Raw genomic sequence first — 22,669 nt, 5'->3', positions numbered from 1 at the left:
TTTCTATCATATCACTATTTATGATAAGGATCAATTAGGCTGAACATAATGTACACCGCTTCAGCAAATACAACTTTGCAACACAAATAAGTGAAATGACAGAAAAAAGTATTGTAATAATGTTAGCTTACAATATACTATGGGCGTATAAACTGGAAATAAAATGTGTCGAAAACTCAAAGCCCTACCTATAGTAAAAACATGTATAAATTCCGAAGATTACAAAAAAACTTAAGAAATCATTTTTCAGCAGATAACAGTTTACTAATCCAAAATAACCTTTGCGCTAACTTGGAACTCTCAACTAGAGCTTTAAAAACATTCAGTTCCAGTAACACTTGAAAATACTTGAGACAGAGAAGAGTGAAAAAACAGATGGTTAGCGTCAACATGTTAACCATTCAGCACATGACAAAGAAAATAGTATAGTTGATGTATTGCTGCATATTGAGGTCCCACATAATCAACACTGCTCTGTTTTACAAATTCATTAACACTATTATTACAACAGGCAAGCTCTGCGTCTCCACATTACATCATTTTAACTCTGTAGGTCAAAACCAACAAGGTCAGAATGATGCATCCTTCAAAAAGACACCACTTTTTTGGAGGGACTTTCCAATACTGACCTTTCTCTACTTCAACTACTACCATTTCGGCCATGCATCCATGTTAGATACTACTGTATTACCTTTGTGTTGTGTGTGTGTGTGTGCATCAGTTGGTGTGAGTCTTACCTCCTCAGGGCAGAGTTCACAGGCCTTGGCCAGGGTCATGCGTGCGGAGTGCGAGCGCTCCAGGAAGTATCCGTTGGAGGTCTCGTTGCTCTGGACTGGGGGAGACCAGTTGTTGTAGGTGTACTGAGGGTTCCCTGTGTAGGGCCTCCTTTCCAGCTCGTCACCTAGCCACTCCACTGCCCACGTCCACTTACGCTTCAGATCCCCGTTACTCTGCAGGACAGAGAAACACATACTATTACTAAGAGTGCTTATCAATTACCTTTTCCTTCCATTGCAATTCTGAATCCTGAAAATATGATTTCATTTTTTTAAATAAAAAAAATGATCAATGAAGGGTTATTTACAGAATTTTCTCTCTGCCTTAATTCGGCTTCATAAAATGACTCCTAGAATCAGACTAGGGATGGGCATTTGACATTCAATAAATTAATTAAGCCCTAATCTATGGGCAGGGGCGCAGCCATGGGTGGGTCTTGGTGGGCACAGGCCCACCCCACTGGGGAGCCTGGCCCAGCCACTGGGGAGCCAGGTCCAGCCAAACAAAAGGAGATTTCCCCACAAAGGGGTTTATTACAGACAGAAATATTCCTTTGTTTCTGGGCTCCCGAGTGGCACTGAGGTCTAAGGCACTGCATCTCAGTGCAAGAGGTGTCACTGCAGTCCCTGGTTCGAATCCAGGCTCCATCACATCCTGCTGTGATTGGGAGTCCCATAGGGCGGCGCACAATTGGCCCAGCGTCGTCCGGGTTTGGCCGGATAGGCTGTCATTGTAAATAAGAATTTGTTCTTAAATGACTTGCCTAGTTAAATAAAGGATACATTTATTTATTTTTAAATTCATCAGCTGTCCGGGTGGCTGGTCTCAGACGATCCAGTAGGTGAAGAAGCCAGATGTGGAGGTCCAGGGCTGGCGTGGTTACACGCGGTCTGAGGTTCTGAGGCCGGTTGGAAGTACTGTCAAATTCTCTAAAATGACGTTGGAGGCGGCTTATGGTAGAGAAATATACATTAATTTCTCTGGCAACAGCTCTGGTGGACATTCCTGTAGCAAACATGCCAATTGCACCCTCCCTCAAAACTTGAGATATCTGTGGCATTGTGTTGTGTGACAAAACTGCACATTTTAGAGTGGCCTTTTATTGTCCCCCAGCACAAGGTGCACCTGTGTATTGATCATGCTGTTTAATCAGCTTCTTGACAATCCATCCACCTGACAGGGTTGGTATATCTTGGCAAAGGAGAAATGCTCACTAACAAGGATGTAAAGAAATTTGTGAGAAATAAGCTTTTTGTGTGTATGGAACATTTCTGAGATCTTTTACTTCAGCTCATGAAACATGCGACCAACACTTCACATGTTGCTTTCATATTTTTGTTTAGTATAGAACACAAGGCCTGTATTTTTAGAATACAAGTCCCGCAATAAAAATATATAATTTAAATAATCACATTTATCTATAGGCCTATGCCAACAATGCCTAATTTGTCTAACCATTACAGATAAATCGTAATTGCTCAATTACCCCATATATACAGTGTACAAAACATTAGAAACACCTGCTCTTTCCATGACATGGACTGTCCAGGGGAAAGCCATGAGCCCACCTCTTAAAACCACTTCAATAATGAATGTAGACGGGGGGAGGAGACAATTTTAAACCTTGAGACAATTGAGACGTGGATTGTGTATGTGTGCCATTCAGAGGGTGAATGGACAAGACAAAATATTTATGTGCTTTTGAACGGGATATGGTAGTAGTTGCCAGGCGCACCGGTTTCAGTGTGTCAAGAACTGCACCACTGCTGGGTTTTTCACGCTCAACAGTTTCCTGTGTGTATTAATAATGTTCCACCCAAAGGACATCCAGCAAACTTGATAACTGTGGGAAGCATTGGAGTCAACGTGGGCCAACATCCCTATGGAATGCTCGACACCTTGTAGTCCATGTCCTGACAAATTGAGTCTGTTCTGAGGGCGAAAGAGGGTGCAACTCAATATTAGGAAGGTGTTCCTAATGTTTTGTACACTCAGTGAATATTCAGTCAATAAATAAGCAAGTGCCATTTAAAGATACACTATGCAGAATTCGCTCTGCCATTTCCTGGTTGTTAAAATTAGAATAGTTAGCCTAATTTGAGTTTGTGAGACAAAACAAGCAAGTATAGTGTATCAAAATGTTTACTTATTAAGTATTCAACCCCTTTGCTATGGCAAATCTAAATATGTTCAAGAGTACAAATTTGCTTAACAAATCACAATAAGTTGCATGGACTCACTGTGTGCAATAATAGGGTTTAACATTATTTTTTAATGACTACCTCATTTTTGTACCCCATTCATTCAGTGATCTGTAAGGTCCCTCAGTCGAGCAGTGAATTTCAAACACATACTCAACCACAAAGACAAGAGGTTTTCCAATGCCTTACAAAGAAGGGCACCTATTGGTAGATGGGTAAAAAATAAAAAGCAGCCACTGAATATGCCTTTGAGCATGGTAAAGTTATTAACTACACTTTGGATGGTGTATTAATACACCCAGTCACTACAAAGATACAGGCATCCTTCCCAACTCAGTGGTCGTAGAGGAAGGACACTGCTCATGGATTTCACCATAAGGCCAATGGGGACATTAAAACAGTTAGAGTTTAATTACTGTGAAATTAGAAAACTGAGGATGGATCAACACCATTGTAGTTACCCCACAACAGTAATCTCATTGACAGAGTGAAAAGAAGGAACCCTGTGCAGAACAAAAATATTCCAAAACATGCATCCTGTTTACAACAAGGCACTAAAGCAATACTGCAAAAAAATTACTTTTTGTCCTTACAAAGTGTTATGTTTGGGACAAATCCAATAAGATATTACTGAGTACCACTCTCCATATTTTCAAGCATAGCAGTGGCTGCATCATGTTATGGGTATGCTTGTAATCGTTAAGGACTGGGGAGTTTTTCAGAATAAAAAAATAAATGGAATGGAGCTAAGCTCAGGCAAAATCCTAGAGGAAAACCTCCTTCAGTCTACTTTCCACCAGACACTGGGAGATGAATTCAACTTTCAGCAGGACATTAACCTAAAACACGAGAGCAAATCTACACTGGAGTTGCTTACCAAGAAGACAGTAAATGTTCCTGAGTGGCCAAGTTACAGCTTTGACTTAATCTATGGCATGGCCTGAAAATGGTCAACAACCAATTTGACAGAGCTTGAAGAATTTTATAATAATAATAATAGACAAATGTTGCACAATCCAGGTGTGGAAAGGTTTTAGAGATTTACCCAGAATGACTCATGGCTATAATTGCTGCCAAGGTATTGACTCAGGGGTGTGAATACTTATGTAAATTAGATATTTCTGTATTTCACTATCAATACATTTGAAAACATTTCTAAAAACATGTTTTCAGTGTCATTATGCAGTATTGTGTATGAATGCAGTATTGGGTGAGAAAGTCCATTTTTTATTATTTTGAATTCAGGCTGTAACAAAATGTGGAATTAGTCAAGGGGTATAAATTACTTCTGAATGCACTATATTAAAACAAAAAAACATGTAATATAACAGAATATTTTTCCAAATGAAAAAAGTTGCCAGTGCAAAGTGATACACATCTCGCATCTGTAACTGTTATTCTCAAACAGTGATCATTTGAAAAGGGGCTCAATTTGGCGAGTACATTTTTTTCTTCTTCAGGGTTACATATACAGACGTTCAACTTAGTACATTCTGCCCATTCTTTGGAATTTTCAAAAATGGATGAACAATTCCACATTGAACACTGCATGGTGATCAATTACGGCCGCGACATCGGTTTGGTGAGTAGGCCTATACTTAATGATTCTGATGAAAATATGCTCTTTGTCTTAATAAACTAATGTTAAGGCATATTTTCAGTGTGGAACCTGTCTATGTTTAGGGGGCGTTATAGCCTAGGCTAACCAATTATATACTAGCAGTTCGCAAAGTAGCCTAAGCGGAAAATAGACGGGACGCAATTATTCCAAAACTGCTGCACGTTATTGGAACACATTTTCCTACTTCAATCAACCAGTCCATTTTGAATTTGTGATAAAGCTGTAGTCATTTGGCAAGGAATGTAGCTTGTGTATCCCATCAGTTAGATATGTTTTTATAGGCATTTATTTCTGTAAGCCTAACAGGAGCTTCGGTGTGCACTCAGCATGTGTGTGTGTGTGTGTGTAGGGAGCAGTCGGAACGCAATTGAGTGAATGACACACTGAGGGGAAAGGGACTTTAGGGAGAAAAATTGTGCAATGCTTGGCTTGGTTTCTTTTTTGTTATGCCCTGCAAATGCACAAATGGAACATTAGAGTCAAGGCAAATTAATGTTGTCTTCAAGACAAAATTTAATTTGCCAATTCGGGCAGCCACAATGCACATTCCACAAAATAGTTTGTGTTTGAAAACATTTAGGTCTTTGGTTAAAGATGGAGCTTTGAAGTCAGTTCGAGTACTAGATTACTCATGCCGATCCCTAATTCAGATGGTAGCATAGTGTAGTTGTGTCTCTTATACCTGTAGTATCTGGTAGGCCACAGAGCAGTTGCTGAAGAGGGCTACCATGCACTTGATACACTGGTAGGCCCGTTTCTGGTAGTGGTTCTTGGAGCGCTGGATGGTGTCAAATAGGCCATCCCTGTCATCTGGTATACCCTTCAGCACGTTGTGGATCCTACACAACCAAGCAGGGAGAGAAAAAACAGAACAGGGATGATGATGTTGGCACAACAGAAAATCAACCAGAGACGAAAATCCAACCAGGGAAACCAGCCATTCCTAGAGGGCCACAGGGTGTGCCATTTTTTGTCCCAGCCCAGCACTAAGCAGTCTGATGAGTTGAATCAGATGTGTTGACATTAGAGCTGTCAAACAATTAAAATAATTTAAAATCGAGGTAATGGTATTAGTTAATCACGAATTTGGAATTTGCTCAAATTTGGCCCTAGATAAAGATCTATTCTATTTTAAAAGCAGTGCATTGAATTACAGGCAAACTATGCTTTGATTGTAATGGATGGAAACACAAAATGATGTGTTAATAGCATTTTTAACATAAACACCAAAAAAAGTCACTAACATACAATGCTCCCAATGTTTAAGTAGGCCTACTCCCTCTTATCAATGCACACACACACTCCCTCTTATCGATGCACAGACACACACACACCTTTAAGTACTGTTAAAGCTTCAGGCATTCTAAATGAGTGTAACTATAGGAAAAAATAACTGGCTCTATGGATACAAAACACAAAGAGATTTTAAACTTGTCCAACAATGTTATGAAAGCCCTGTAACCATCGGTACTGTTCAGATAACTTTACACACATAGGCCTACACTCTCACTCCCACACCCTCACTCCGACTCTCACACACACCCCACTCTTGCATATGCAGCCTACCATTGAAGCATCTCTTTGAGTAGCCTATTCCTTTTCAGTTCTTCCTGTGACATCGAAATTTGTGCATAGCCTAGACAGTGGTCAAGTTATCAGGTTGGTAGCTAGCTACCTAGCTAGGTAACATGACTAGATAGCTAAACAATGTTATCAAACCAAAACATTTTTTGTCCTGCGAGTAGGTTTAAAAAAACCTGCGATAGGCGCACAAGTCCGCAGCAGAAAGAAAAAACATAGCTCCGGTAATATTGGGCATAACTTTTACATGATTTTGGCTAGAGCCACACGGTCTTCAGCTATGTAAAGGCGCAACCATTGATTGTAGATGTGTTCCGTGTGGAAACACATGCAACTTAAAAGGTTCCGTTTAGTGAAGAAATGGAGACGTGATTAACGGCGAACATTTTTTTTAACGCCAATTAACACATTATTATCATGCGTTATTAACGCATGATCAACTTTGACAGCCCTAGTTCACACTAGGTTGAGACAAAAATCCTGAGTCCACTGAGTGACCCTTTCCAGATCAAAGTGAGGAGCAAAGATATGATGCTGTCCCCCGGGTCTGACCTACCTGTGAGTCTGCCAGGAGTCCTCAATGAGCAGGATCTGCAGCAGCAGGTCCAGGTAAGGCCTCAGCTCGTAGGTGTACGAGTACGCCACCTGGGGGATAACAAAACACACACTATCAATAAGATCTAGCACACATCTTATTAACGGAAATATGTCCAATATGAAGACATAAAGACCAGTTGGAGAAATTGATTGTAAGGAGGAGGAGACTTGGGGCTTCTGAGATGCAATAGTTTCCCACCTCCTTATTGTATGGGACACTTCTAAATGTGACTTTAGAGGCCATGCATTTCAATACTCACCTTTAAAACAAACTTAGGTGAAAAGAGTTCATCTTAAAAAGGAACAGGACAGATAGATCGTTTTTATTGCTAACAGAGGCACAGAATAAGTTAGAAAACAAAATTAAATTGAGGACCTTATTCAAGAAAGATCAAGTGTAATATATTATAAAAATAACGCAAACTGGATGGAATATGGGGGAAAATGCACCAATTTTTTTTTTTTTTTAATCTTCAACATAGAAATGCTAACAAAAATAATTTTCAGAAACTTGTTACGAATGATGGAGTCATCCATGATTCAGCAAACAATATTTTGAAAGAAGAGGCACAGTACTTTAAACATATGTTTTCATTTCAGTCTCCTCCAACTCCACTAACTGAAGTTAATTGTAAGGATTTTTTCTATTAATAGTGTAAAATGAACAGCTATACAGAAAGACTCATGTGAAGGCCTAATTATAGATGAGGAACATCTAGATGCAATTAAAGCCTTCATGTCTTGAAAAACTCCAGGGCTGGATTGCATACCAGTTGAGGTGAATTAAATATTTTTCGATGTACTCAAAAGGTCCGTTATTAACATGTTTTAACCACTATTACTGAAACAGGACCCAGATGGTAAATATGAAGATCCAGTCCACCTAAAAAAACTGGAGACCCCTTACACTTCAGTGTCGTGATGTCAAAATCTATGCAAAATGCATGGCGCATAGAATTAAAAAAGGTATTGTCAGATATTATTCATCCATATCAGACAGGTTTTTTACATGGACGATACATTGGAGATAATATAAAATAAGTACTGGAAACAATAGAACACTAAGAAAAATCCGGGAAACCAGGCCTGGTATTCATAGCCGACTTTCAAAAGGCCTTTGACAAAGTACGACTGGAATTTATATATAAATGCCTGGACTATTTCAATTTTGGAGAATCTCTTATACGTTAACGTTATGTATAGTAACCCCAGGTGTAAAATAGTAAATAATGGTTACTTCTCAGAGAGTATTAAATTGTCAACAGGAGTAAAACAAGGTTGTCCACTATCTGCATATCTATTTATTATGGCCATTGAAATGTTAGCTATTAAAATGAGATCCAACAATAATATCAAGGGGCTAGAAATCCAGGGCTTAAAAACTTTGTTGTCATTGTAAGCTATCGACAATTTTTCTAACCTCTCTGGATTAAAAACGAATTAGGATAAGTGCACCATATTACATTTTGGATCACTGATTTTTTGGGGTCAGCTTCATTAAATAGTACCTGCAAAACACCAGTCTTAACGTCAACAGTGAAGAGGCGACTCCGGGATGCTGGCCTTCTAGGCAGAGTTCCTCTGTCCAGTATCTGTGTTCTTTTGCCCATCTTAATCTTTTATTTTTATTGGCCAGTCTCAGATATGTCTTTTTCTTTGCAACTCTGCCTAGAGGGCCAGCATCCCGGAGTAGCCTCTTCACTGTTGACGTTAAGACTGGTGTTTTGCGGGTACTATTTAATGAAGCTGCCAGTGGGGGACTTGAGGTGTCTGTTTCTCAAACTAGACATTCTAATACATTGCCCGGGGCCTCCCACTCCTCTTTCTATTCTGGTTAGGGCCGGTTAGGGCCAGTTTGCGCTGTTCTGTGAAGGGAGTAGTACACAGCTTTGTACGAGATCTTCAGTTTCTTGGCAATTTCTCGCATGGAATAGCCTTCATTTCTCTGAACAAGAATAGACTGACGAGTGTCAGAAGAAAGTCCTTTGTTTCTAGCCATTTTGAGCCTGTAAACGAACCCACAAATACGGATGCTCCAGATACTCAAGACCAGTTTTATTTCTTCTTTAATCAGAACAGTTTTCAGCCGCGCTAACATAATTGCAAAAGGGTTTTCCTTACGCTTAATTAGCCTTTTAAAATTATAAACTTGGATCAGTTAACACAATGTGCCATTGGAACACAGTAGTGATGGTTGCTGATAAATGGGCCTCTGTACGCCTGTGTAGAATTTCCATTATTGTTTTTTTTTTTTTTTTCCCCAAATCTGCCATTTCCAGCTACAATAGTAATTTACAACATTAACACTGTCTACACTCTATTTCTGATAAATTTGTTATTTTAAATGGACAAAAAATGTGCTTTTCTTTCAAAAACAAGGACATTTCTAAGTGACCCCAAACTTTTGAATGGTAGAGTATATATTTACAAAAAAAAGATATGGGGGATTGGAAATGATGCAGACAATTACAGTGATAGAAGCCACAATCTATCTGCAATATTAAAGCTGACCTACCCCCTAAATAAATATATATTTATATCTGTATAACCTGTCTAGTTTGTGTGGGTGTGTGGTCTTGCTCTTCTATCCTCATGGGGACCTGAAATCCCCTAAAGTCCCCACAAGGATAGGAAAACAAGGAAAAGTATCCCTTGTGGGGACTTCACACATCCCCACGAGGACAAAGGCTATTGTAAGCTAAGGGGTTAGGTTTAGGGTTAGGTGTTAAGTATAGGGAAAATAGGATTTAGAATGGAAATAAATTGTAGGTCCCCATGAGGACAGAAAAACAAGTGTGTCCATCTGTGTTTTCACCAGTTTTAACACTTACCTGCCAGAGCAGCTCTGATAGTACAGTGGAGGAGAACTGGGGGTTTTCCCAGCAGCTGAAGCGCAGCAGCTTGACCGTCTCCTCTGAGTTGCTGCAGTCCTCAATGATCTTTTTCACGTAGCTGGTCCTTACGAACAGGATCTCTCCCACCAGCTGCTGCACAGGCATTACCGGGGTGGTCTGGTTGGCATCACCGTACGGGTTAGGGAGAGGGGGGTTACCTGGATGTAGAGAGAAAGAGGGAGAGAGAGAAGGACAATGAATATGACCCAGGTGTTACTGGCTCGTCTTTGTCCGTTGACCATAGGTCACGACCCCTCACCCCTGAGTGAACTCACCATTGATGGAGGACTGCATGCGCGCGGCCACGTCACAGCAGCGCACCAGTTGGGAGACTACGGTGTACAGTTTGCCTAGTTCAGCATACTGGTACTTTATGGGAGGGCCAGGCCCCTCGTCTAGAGCCACCAGCATGAAGGTAGCTGGGACACTCAGCTTCAACAACTGGGTCTTCTCTGCCAGCCCTGGAGAAGGGTGGGAGGGAGGGTATAAGGAAGAGAAGGAGAGCGAGGCAAGAAGAGAAATGAATAGCCAGTGAGCCATACTCTTCCTCAAGGGGTTGAGAGAGCAGGTGTGTATGACAGTACTGTGTGTGTGTCTTCCTTACCCAGGTTGGCATACATAACGAAGAGGTTGAAGTACTGCTGCAGGTGTCGGCCGTGCTCTGACACCTCTCTCCTGAGCAGGTTCAACACAGTCCTCAACAGGTGGTCACTGAGACTCAGGTTATCACATGCCTGACACACAGACAGAGACACAGAGACACAGAGACAGAGAGACAGAGAGACAGAGAGACAGAGACAGAGACAGAGAGAGAGCGAGAGAGAGAGAGAGGAGGGAGAGAGAGGAGGGAGAGAGAAAGAGAGTGAGAGGGGAAGTTAAAACATATTCCACAAGAACAGAGAAAAGTTGCTTGTATGGGGTAATGCTCAGTATGCATGAAAACGGGGGGTAACATTTGATAACAGAAGCCGAAAACAAGAGTTCTTATTGGACAATTCCAGGTAGAACCTGCTCTGTTTCAAAACGTTTCTCCCGTTTCATGCCTACTGAACACCATCCTGATAGTTTGTGTTTTAGGAATAGGAGAACCAGCCCATTCACCTGTGGTTGGGTGGAGGCTCCGACAGGAGAGGCAGTGGGGGAGGGGCAGGGTCCGTCTTGCAGGGAGAAGTGTGCAATGAAGACGATAAGTTTGGCGAACGCGCCCCGGACCTCGGCACTGGGGCACTCCAGCAGGTACTCAGAGAAGCGGTTGGCGTAGGCAAACAGGAAGTTGTGTGCAAACCAGTAGCGTACATTCTTACTGTGTCTCAGCAGGACGCAAAGCGCATCATACCTGGGGATGGAGAGAGAGAGATACACACATGTGATTAGAGAAAGGGGAGAGGAGAGAGGGATGTGTCAATGGATGGAGGAAGCAGTGATAGTTTCCGAAGGGGAGAGAATGATGCAAGGGAGAGTGGAGATAAATAGCGAGGAGGAGAAAGGGGAGACTGATGAGACAGGGATAGAAAGGAATAACAAAACATAGAATAATAAAACAAAGATCCTTCACTCAGATCAACATCTGAACACAGGTCAAAGTTGAAAGGTGAGACAGACAGTACTCACCAGTCACTGGCGGGCCCCCTCACTACTTTCTTGGTGTGGAACCCAGTGCTGAAGAGGAACTTAGCAGCCAGCTGAACACTAATCATAGCCATCTCCTCCGCCTCAGGCAGTAGATGGTCTTGTCCTGATTCAACCAAACAACAAACATCGCTTCAGACTTCAGTCACAAATTAACATTAAAGTTCCTAATGAAACATTTCAATGAAAAAAGGAAAGAAAATTAATGTTTCTTCTCTAAATGCAAATTAGTGAAGGATTAAGTTGATATTGAATAATATTCAGCAAGAGACTATTCCTGAGCTTCACAGAGCGAGATATTTCAATTTCAAAGTTAATGTGTGAGTCAGTCACTGGAGCCGAATCCGAGAATCTCATCACTGTTCAAATAGCGTATGACCTAATTTGCTGCTTACTTCTAAATGAGAGGCTGAAATTGGGGACATTGACGAGAACAGTTGTCCGTTTGCACACATGACACTAAAAAGAAGCAAACACATCCTAACAAACCTCCCCCTCTTTCACCCACATACATACATACATACATACATACATACATACATACATACATACATGATCTGAAGCATTTCATCCCAACCAAGTGCTTTTACACGGATGGCTAACCCTGCAGTAGTCAGTTCATTTCCCTGTGCCTGTCGTGCAACAGACAGACAGACAGCAGTACACTGTAGCCTGGCTGGCTGCATTAATAATGCAGAAGGCAGAGGAAACTGCTGCAGTTTACAGTCAGCCAATGTTACGTTCAGCTCTGCCATCCTACACTCTCCCTCTCCATACAACTCTCTAAGGGGGCGGTGAAGTTGAATACATCTCCAATACAGTGCTACCAGTGGTAAGATTAAAACGAGGGGGTCTTTCATCTTTTTAAATATTGAAAGGAATGAAAGTATCTCCTATAAAGCAAAAGTCATGTCGCTATTACAGTGATAAAAAGCCTTGTTATGGTACTAAGGTGAGAGGTTGGGCCATTCACAGTGCACAAATGAAAAAGGCAAATCACAGTAATATCAATCTCACTTCTTGGGTTGTACACATTAGCAGGGGAAATAACAGGGGAGAACAAAGAAGACAAACAAAACCTCAAAGTAGCAGCAACACCCACCCCGAGAAGAACTCTAAAACTCAAAAGGAGGTATTCTGAAGCCTGTGTGTGTGTGTGTGTGTGTGTGTGTGTGTGTGTGTGTGTGTGTGTGTGTGTGTGTGTGTGTGTGTGTGTGTGTGTGTGTGTGTGTGTGTGTGTGTGTGTGTGTGTGTTTGTGTGTGTGTGTGTGTGTGTTCCACTTACCTGGCGGAGGGTTTAAATAGACACTGTTACAGGTCAGAAGTTTCTTAACAAACTGGAAATACTCCAGGCTGTACTGCATACGATTGTGCAAGAACTGCACGTTCTGCTTGCGCACACTGCACTCGATTACACCGGGCATCTTGACCTGGTGCGACGGCTTGTTGTTGGACGAGGACGAGATGGTCAGCTCCTGAATGTATTTGACCAGCTCACTGTCCTTGTCCAGTGAGTCCATCCGCTCGTAGAAGAGGATGTATGCGTTCCACCAGCGTTTCTGACGCCGGTACGACATCCTCTTCATCATGTGGTCAAACACCTCGCCCATGTACTCCCCTCCGAAGCACTGGTTCTTCATCTCCTCCTCGTCGTCCATCTTGCACTCCGTCACGTCGCCGTCGTCAAACTTGTACCAGCGGTTCCGCTCGCCGTCTGCCCCACCCACGTTCCTCTGTGTGATGTAGGAGTAGTAGTGTCCGCCGCTGGCCTGGCCTGAGTGGACCAGCACCCCAACCAGGCGGTACTTGGAGCTGCCTGGGGGCTCTGGTTCAGAGGGCTCGTTCTGCTGGATCACCTGAGGGCAGGACACAATAATTTATTTATGTGAACCACTTAATTGGTTCGTTTAAAGGGACAGTTCACTCCAAAGTGAGGTATGACGACATCTGACACTTTAAATGTGATCCCATCTGAATTCATTGACATAAAATATTTCTAATTTCAACTATCTGAAATGTTAGAACGACAACTACAACATTATGAAATCATTCAAATATACATTTACTCCGTATTTCTACACACAATGTAATAATCTGTGTCATCTTCATGCCATCCCTAACCTGGTTCTCTGGGTTGACGTCGTCCCCCTCCAGCTTGGCCACCCCGGCTACTGTGTAGGGCTCCATGTCCAGCTCCCTGGGGAACTCAAAGTAGTCGTTGAACTTGATGGCACACTCCCTCTCCCAGTCGTAGTCAAACCTCTTCAGCTGGATGGCTAGCACTGGGGGAAGCTTCTTGATCAGCAGTCGCTTCACTGTGTCCACCTGGAGGGTGGGGGGTAGACGACCAACACGTTACTGCTACTAGCCTTCTGGTCAGGGGGCCTAAGCTAACCCTCCTCCCGGAGAACTACTGGGCAAGCAGGCTATTGCTACAACCCTGGAAAGCCTATAGGAATGTAGCTAGTTAGGAAAAAGGGCTATTGGTACATTTCAATTGTAAGATCTGATAAGAAAAACATTATTCTTACCTTCTTGTTGCACTTCTCACAGTGGTATGCGTTAGCACCCTCCAGCAGGTCTCCTTTGACGTACTGCTCCATTGAGTCCAACAGGTTCTGGTGGTTCCTGATGTCTACATTCAGAGTGGTGAACGACTCCTCACACTCATACCTGTAGTACACACAATATCCACATTCATTTCAACCAACACTGTATAGTCTCATAAACCCGACTCTAGGCAACAGCAGTGACTAGGGTCTGGTTTCACTAGCTAGATTTCCATCCAATTGGTGACGGATTTTCATGCAAATATTCACTTGGTGAAGGCCATAGGACTGAAAATGAAAGACTTCAACAATGTCTCTGTCAATAACAAATATAGTCATGGGGGGTAACTCCATAATGCAATTGAAAAAGGCAAGGCACACTGGGAAATTATTGGAGGCGTGGTTTGTGGGGGCGTTAAATGTATACCTTAATCATAACCTCTGATCTCCATCCTGCTCGATACCACTTTGTATTTTATTGAAGCAGATAAGGATGTGACGTAGGTAGTGACAAAGACATGTTATACTGGAACATGTCAAGACAGAAAATTTGAAAATGGTGAGAGGCAACCTGGATATCTAGGGAGACTAAACACTGAAGCAGCCTCATATAAAACCACTACAAACAAATCTCTCTCTCTCTGCAGAAATGCACATCTTCAAATCAATTACCCTGAGATGCGTGAACAATAAGCATTGGTCCATTTTGCCCCTAGACCAGATCTCGTCAGTTTCACATTCTCCCCCATAATGGTTGAGGTTATGAATTGCCAAGATATCACTGATCTTAGATCTGTTCCTATGGCGGTGTGTGAGTTACCTATGTGGGCACCCCTGGCAGATCTTCTGGTCAGCAAAGGATCCACCCAGCACCTTACTGAGCATGGCTGGGTGACCCAAGGCTTTCAGAGCCTCGTCCAGACTGTCCACTAGAGAGTTGAAGAACTCCAGGGCATCGTGCTGCTCTCGCAGGTTCACCGGCTCACCCCATAACCTATAGGAGGGGATGAGGTTAGAAGGGATGAAAGGTGAAGAAGCACTTCTGGGACTATAGCACTGGTTCCATTGTACGAGGCAATCTAAATCGAGTGTAGGTCAAGTATTTCAAAATATTTGAAGGGAATAAAAAAAATGAATATTCTACTTCATATTCACAATCTACACAGCACCACCCCAACATCAACATGTGTAAATGGCGTGTTTCTATTATCTGTAGTAAAAAAGAGATGAAGGTAAGTGTTGTTAATGACATGCCTACTCATAATTGGTTAAAATCACACGATGCACACCGATGTCATTCAATTATTATTTTTTTCACATTAACCCATCATCCACCCCCTCTTTGGAGGACACATAGTTTGACAACTTTTTTGCTACATATACATATATTCTACATACAGTATCACAATTTACATATATATTTGACATATATTGCACTTTTATATACAGCAATCACATAACAATAACACATGACTGAACATGAGCTCTTCAATCGCATCCCTCAGCCCATCCCACCTATCACCGTAGACCACAACCATTTGGTTTCCATGTGTCATATATTTTTCAATTGTGTTGTGATGTTTTACATAAATGTTTAACCTTTCTAATGGTATACCACAGATTTTCCTTAAAGATGAAAACCTTTCCTACAAGTATTATATTATTGACTGACTATAGCTTTCCAAATCGCCCAACTCTGCTATTTGTAAGGTACATTTTAAGTGAATTTAGTGATTTTTTTTTTTAAACACTCCTGAAACTGTAACCAAACTACATAGGGGCCATACCAGAACAAATGATCTTGTGATTCTCTCTTCGCAGCAAAATCTACAGAGCTTAGATTGCTGTATGCCCCACACAGTGCATTCGGAAAGTATTCAGACCCCTTGACTTTTTCCACATTTTGTTAGGTACAGCCTTATTTAAAATTGATTAAATTAAGTGTTTCCTCACCAATCTACACACAATACCCCATAATGGCAAAGCAAAAACAGGCTTTTAGACATTATTGCACATTTATTAGAAACAAAAATACCTTATTTACATAAGTATTCAGACCCTTTGCTGTGAGACTCAAAATTGAGCTCAGCTGCATCCTGTTTCCACTGATCATCCTTGAAATGTTTCTACAACTTGAATGGCGTTCAACCTGTGGTAAAGTCAATTGATCGAACATGATTTGGAAAGGCACACAACTGTCTATATAAGGTCCCACCGTTGACAGTACATGTCAGAGCAAAAACCAAGACATGAGGTCGAAGGAATTGTTCATAGAGCTCAGAGACAGGATTTTGTTGAGGCACAGATCTGAGGAAGGGTACCAAAAAATGTCTGCAGCATTGAAGGTCCGCAAGTACACAGTGGCCTCCATCATTCTTAAATGGAAGAAGTTTGGAACCACCAAGACTCTTCCTAGAGCTGGCCGCCAGGCCAAACTGAGCAATCGGGGGAGAAGAGCCTTGGTCACAAAGGTGACCAAGAACCCGATGGTCACTCTGACAGAGCTCCAGAGTTCCTCTGTGGTGATGGGAGAACCTTCCAGAAGGACAACCATCTCTGCAGCACTCCACCAATCAGGCCTTTTTTGGTAGAGTAGCCTGACGGAAGCCAAACCTCAGTAAAAGGCAAAACAAGATTCTCTGGTCTGATGAAACCAAAATGCCAAGTGTAACGTCTGGACGAAACCTGGCACCATCCCTATGGTGAGGCATGGTGGTGGCAGCATCATGCTGTGGGGATGTTTTTCAGTGGCAGGGACTGGGAGACTAGTCAGGATCGAGGGAAAGACAAACGGAACAAAGTACAGAGAGATCCTTGATGAAAACCTGCTCCAGAGCGCTCAGGACCTCAGACTGGGGCGACAGTTCACCTTCCAACAGGACAACGACCCTAAACACACAGCCAAGACAACGCAGGAGTGGCTTCTGGACAAGTCTCTGAATATCCTTGAGTGGCCCAGCCAGAGCCCGGACATGAACCCGATCGAACATCTCTGGAGACCTGAAAATAACTGTGCAGCGACACTCCCCATCCAACCTGACAGCGCTTGAGAGGATCTGCAGAGAAGAATGGGAGAAATTCCCCAAATACAGGTGTGCCAAGCTATAGTAAAGGGTCTGAAAACTTATGTAAAAGTGAAATCCCTAAAACCTGTTTTGCTTAATCATTATGGGGTATTGTGTGTAGATTTATGATGGAAAAAACGACTTAATCAATTTTAGAATAAGGCTGTAAAGTAACAAAATGTTGAAAAAGTCAAGTGGTCTGAATACTTTCCCGAATGCACTGTATAGTGTACGTTTGTTTATTTTTTACCATTTTGATTGAAAACAAATCACAGTAAGGTACTTAATTGTTACCCAGATTATTTGATATTGAAATAAACACAGCTGCATTGGGCCTTTAAAATACTGGTATGTATGACCCATCTGGTTTTCCAGTTAATCATTCTCTTCCCTCCACTGACCTGAACTGTTTCCAGAAGCCTCTCGGTATGTAGTACTGCAGTCTGGAGGAGGCCAGGTGGCCAAAGATGACCTGCAGGTGGCGCAGCACCCCGATGTTGTACTCCTTCCTGTCCTCCGACTTACTGAGCGATGGCTTGTCGTCAAACTGGTGGTGGTAGTTGAACACCTCATCTCGTGGGTCCACATTACTCTGTAGGGGCCGATGGACACACAGGGTTAAGCTGGGTCCTGGTCATTAGGACACACAATGGAACACGTTTTAAACCACATACTCTGTTACCGCAACACCCCACATCTTCAGTGCCATAAAAGTGTCTCAGCTAAGGAGCTAATATCAACTGCAGCTATCAATGGAACTACAGCTCAGCCTTCAACACCATTGTACCCTCCAAGCTCATCATTAAGCTCTGGGCCCTGGGTCTGAACCCTGCCCTGTGCAACTGGGTCCTGGACTTCCTGATGGGCCGTCCCCAGGTGGTGAAGGTAGGAAACAACACCTCCACTTCATTGATCCTCAACACTGGGGCCCCACAAGGGTGCGTGCTCAGTCCCCTCCTCTACTCCCTGTTCACCCATGACTGCGTGGCCACGCACACCTCAAACCCAATCATCAAGTTTGCAGACAACACAACAGTAGTAGGTGAGGGCCCTGGCGGAGTGGTGCCAGGAAAATAATCTCTCCCTTAACGTCAACAAAACAAAAGGAGCTGATCGTGGACTTCAGGAAACAGCAGTGGGAGCACCCCCCCTATCCACATCGACGGGACAGCAGTGGAGAAGGTGGAAAGTTTTAAGTTTTAAGTTCCTCGGCGTACACATCACTGACAATCTGAAATGATCCACCCACACTGACAGTGTGGTGAAGAAGGCGCAACAGCGCCTCCTCTTGTTACTTTAATAATGTTTACATACTGTATTCTAGTCTATGCCACTACGACATTGCTCGTACTAATATATAATATATATACACAGTTGAAGTCAGAAGTTTACATATTTTTTTTTATTTTTTATTTTTATTTTTTTTTTACCTTTATTTAACTAGGCAAGTCAGTTAAGAACAAATTCTTATTTTCAATGACGGCCTAGGAACAGTGGGTTAACTGCCTGTTCAGGGGCAGAACGACAGATTTGTACCTTGTCAGCTCGGGGATTTGAACTTGCAACCTTCCGGTTACTAGTCCAACGCTCTAACCACTAGGCTACGCTGCCGCCCCACATACACCTTAGCCAAATACATTTAAACTCAGTTTTTTCACAATTCCTGACATTTCATCTTAGTAAAAATTTCATGTCTTAGGTCAGTTAGGATCACCACTTTATTTTAAGAATGTGAAATGTCAGAATAATAGTAGAGAAAATTATTTATTTCAGCTTTTATTTCTTTCATCACATTCCCAGTGGGTCAGAAGTTTACATACACTCAATTAGTAGTTGGTAGGATTGCCTTTAAATTGTTTAACTTGGGTCAAATGTTTCGGGTAGCCTTCCACAAGCTTCCCACAATAAGCTGGGTGAATTTTGGCCCATTTCTCTTGACAGAGCTGGTGTAACTGAGTCAGGTTTGTAGGCCCCTTTGATCAGAACACACACTTTTTAAGTTCTGCCCACAAGTCTTCCATAGGATTGAGGTCAAGGCTTTGTGATGGCCACTCCAATACCTTTACTTTGTTGTCCTTAACTTCTTATGGCTGCAGGGGCAGTATTGAGTAGCTTGGATGAAAGGTGCCCAAAGTAAACGGCCTGCTCCTCAGTCCCAGTTACTAATATATGCATATTATTATTAGTATTGGATAGAAAACACTCTGAAGTTTCTAAAACTGTTTGAATGATGTCTGTGAGTATAACAGAACTCATATGGCAGGCAAAGACCCTTGAAAAAAATCCAAAACAGGAAGTGGGACATCTGAAGTTTGTAGTTTTTGAACTCAGCCCTTATCGAATTCACAGTGGGATATGGGTTATGTTGCATTTCCTAAGGCTTCCACTAGATGTCAACCGTCTTTTGAACGTTGTTTCAGGCTTCTCATGTGAAGGGGGGCCGGATGGGAGCTGTTTGACTAAGGGGTCTGCCAGCAGCCTCGTTCTCAGTCAGGCGCATTTCACATGAGAGGTATCTCTCGTTACATTGCTTTTCTACAGACAATGGAATTCTCCGGTTGGAACATTATTGAACATTTAAGATAAAAACATCCTAAAGATTGATTCTATACTTATTTTGACAAGTTTCTTCGACCTGTAATATAACTTTTTGAACTTTTCGTCCGACTGGACCTGAACGAGCTTTTGGATTTGTTTACCAAACGCCCTAACAAAAGAAGCTATTTTGAAATAAATGGACATAAATTATGGACATTATCGAACAAAACAAACATTTATTGTGGAACTGCGATTCCTGGGAGTGCATTCTGATGAAGATCATCAAAGGTAAGTGAATATTTAATGCTATTTCAGACTAATGTTGACGGCGCAACATGGCGGATATTTCTTTTGGCTGGTTTGGGTTCTGAGCGCTGTTCTCAGATTATGCTTTTTCCGTAAAGTTTTTTTGAAATCTGACACAACGGTTGCATTAAGGAGAAGTGTATCTAAAGTTCCATGCATAACACTTGAATTTTCATCAACATTTATAATGAGTATTTCTGTGAATTCATGTGGCTCTCTGCAAAATCATAGCATGTTTTTGAACTACTGAACATAACACACCAATGTAAAATGCGATTTTTGGATACAAATATGCACTTTACCGAACAAAACATACATGTATTGTGTAACATGAAGTCCTATGAGTGTCATCTGATGAAGATCATCAAAGGTTAGTGATTAATTTTATCTCTATTTGTGCTTTTTGTGACTCCTCTCTTTGGCGGGAAAAATGGCTGGGTTTTTCTGTGACTTGGTGGTGACCTAACATAATCGTTTGTGGAGCTTTCGCTGTAAAGCATTTTTGAAATCAGACACTGTGGATGGATTAACGAGAATTTTATCTTTAAAATGGTGCCTAATACTTGTATGTTTGAGAAATTAGATTTATGAGATTTCTGTTGATTTGTATTTGGCGCCCTGCAATTTCATTGGCTGTTGGGCGAGGGGTTCCGCTAGCGGAACGTGGTACCGCTAGCAGAACCCCAGTCCTAGACAGGTTAAGAGTGGTGTCCAGAGATGGGGAAAAACTGGGACATGCTTCTGCCCAACTTAATGTTTGCCATGCAAAAATTACCCCAGGCGTCCACTGGGTTCTCCCCCTTCGAATTGCTCTACGGCAGTCCATGTCGAGGGATCCTCGAATTAGCCAAGGAGAACTGGGAGTTCCAACCATGCCTGTCCCAGTCGACGATAGAACATGTTACCCTGATGAGGGACTGGCCTATAGTAAAGTAGCATTTGGAGAAGGCGCAACGGACTCAATTGTAGGCCGGGCCTACGATAAGTCAGCAACATCCAGGGAGTTCACCGTGGGAGAGAAAGTGATGGTACTCGTGCCCACGGCCAAACACAGCTTGCTGGCGCAGTGGAGGGGCCCAACGAGGTAACGGAAAGGGTATCACCGGTCAATTACTTCCTCAAGCAACCGGACAGGAGGAAGAAGGTCCAACTCTCTCATATCAACCTGCTGAAGAAGTACCATGTGAGAGAGGAGGGTGTGGCTTTGATGGCCGTGGAGGACAAGAAAAAAGAGGAGGCCCTGCTACAGGTGCGCCGTGGCCAAACTCTCCTGCCAGAGCAGTCAAGACAGCTGGCCATGCTGATTATGCAATTTGGCAGGGTATTCCCGTCCTTAACAGGACAAACAGATGTCCTGTTTCATCATATCGGCACTGAACCCGGCAAGAAGGTGCATATCCGGCCTTAGGGGATTCCTGAGGCCCGCAGAGTCATCGCAAAGAACGAGGTAAGGGAGATGCTAAGGATGAGGGTGATTGAGCCATCTACGAGTGAGTGGTCCAGTCCCATAGTCATGGTCACTAAACCGGACGGTAGTATGAGGTTCTACAACAACTTTAGGGGAGTGAACGCCATTTCTACATTCGACGCGTATCCCATTCCCCGCGTGGATGAACTCTTGGAGCGCTTAGGAATGGCCAAGTTCATCACCACCCTGGATTTGACAAAGAGATATTGGCAAGTGCCGACCAAAGACTGGCTTTGCCACACCGGAGGGGCTTTTTCAGTATGTGAGGATGCCCTTCGGACTGCGGCAACTTTTCAACGCCTCATGGATGCTATTCTACGACCCCATCAAAAGTACATGGCGGCGTATATAGACGATGTGGTCATCCACAGCAAGGACTGGGATAGCCACCTCCTGCGACTACGGTCAGTGCTCGTGAGCCTGGAGGCTACAGGGCTGACGGCCAATTCCAAAAATGCTGCCGGGGTCTGTCCGAAGCGGAATACACCGTGGGGAACGGAAAAATACGCCCACAGGCAGGAAAGACCAGGGCCATTTGGGACTGGCCGCGGCCACAGACGAAGCGGGACGTTCGAGCTTTCTTGGGGATAGCGGGATACTATCGCCATTTCATCCCTGGGTATGCAACCATTGCCAACCCCCTCACAAACCTCATCAAGTAAAACCTGCAAAACCGTGCAGCGTGGAAGGACGAGACGGAAGACACCTTCCAGTTGCTAAAAGAGAGCCTGTGCTTTGATCCCGTCCTGCGTGCTCCTGACTTCTCCCAAGAGTTCATTGTGTAGGTAGACACCTCAGATAAGGGGCTCGGAGCCGTCCTAATTCAGGGTGAAGGCAAAGCAGAGGCCTATTCTCTTTATATGTAGGAAGCTCAGTGATCGGGAACAGAGATATGCTATCATAGAGAAAGAGGCCCTAGCCATTAAGTGGGCCCTCAATTATCTCCGGTACTACCTACTCGGGCGTAGGTTTGCCCTCGTTACTGACGATGCTCCCCTCACGTGGATCGTCGGTAAGAGAAACAATAACAGAATAGCCAGATGGTTTCTTGCTTTACAACGATTCTCTTTCCATGTCATCCACGGGGCTGGATCGAGGAACAGGAATGCGGACGCGCTGTCCCGACGCGACCAAGGCGGCGGCACGTCTGGCGCCTGGCCCTCCAGTCCGGTCCTGAGGGGGGAGGTATGTGGAAGGACCACCAGAGGGCAGGCTGCTCCCACAGACAGTAGCCCAGTCCGGCATGGCAGTCAAGGTGATCAGAGGCAATTAAGCACAGCTGACGGTACTAATGAGATATTATTTTTCCCCTACAAGAGAGAGGAGGGAACCAGCAGAGAGGGGAGAAAGAAAATAATGTTTGCTTCTACAGAGGAGATGACGTACCTTTCGGAAAGGAGAAGAAGGGGACACACCATCTCTTGGGAATGGTCACCACGGATC

At 43.1% G+C, this 22,669-nt stretch overlaps 1 protein-coding gene across 11 annotated transcripts in view; it reads right to left on the bottom strand.

Annotated features, from left to right (window-relative positions):
- Nucleotides 1–22,669, bottom strand: part of usp9 (ubiquitin specific peptidase 9) — a 92,224-nt gene that overhangs the window by 4,434 nt on the left and 65,121 nt on the right. For all 11 annotated transcript variants that reach the window (XM_055870286.1, XM_055870285.1, XM_055870288.1 and 8 more), the window contains 13 exons: nucleotides 17,316–17,506; nucleotides 14,670–14,843; nucleotides 13,832–13,973; nucleotides 13,422–13,625; nucleotides 12,586–13,156; nucleotides 11,283–11,406; nucleotides 10,773–11,007; nucleotides 10,276–10,405; nucleotides 9,947–10,132; nucleotides 9,609–9,829; nucleotides 6,737–6,825; nucleotides 5,282–5,438; nucleotides 738–950 (listed from right to left, as the gene is read on the bottom strand). In XM_055870286.1, coding sequence (XP_055726261.1) covers nucleotides 738–950; nucleotides 5,282–5,438; nucleotides 6,737–6,825; nucleotides 9,609–9,829; nucleotides 9,947–10,132; nucleotides 10,276–10,405; nucleotides 10,773–11,007; nucleotides 11,283–11,406; nucleotides 12,586–13,156; nucleotides 13,422–13,625; nucleotides 13,832–13,973; nucleotides 14,670–14,843; nucleotides 17,316–17,506 — 2,637 coding nt within the window. The remainder of the gene's footprint in view (nucleotides 1–737; nucleotides 951–5,281; nucleotides 5,439–6,736; nucleotides 6,826–9,608; nucleotides 9,830–9,946; nucleotides 10,133–10,275; nucleotides 10,406–10,772; nucleotides 11,008–11,282; nucleotides 11,407–12,585; nucleotides 13,157–13,421; nucleotides 13,626–13,831; nucleotides 13,974–14,669; nucleotides 14,844–17,315; nucleotides 17,507–22,669) is intronic.

Source organism: Salvelinus fontinalis, chromosome 19 (genome assembly GCF_029448725.1).
Source record: "Salvelinus fontinalis isolate EN_2023a chromosome 19, ASM2944872v1, whole genome shotgun sequence".
NCBI lineage: Eukaryota > Metazoa > Chordata > Actinopteri > Salmoniformes > Salmonidae > Salvelinus > Salvelinus fontinalis.
This window is presented reverse-complemented; position numbering and strand designations above follow the sequence as displayed.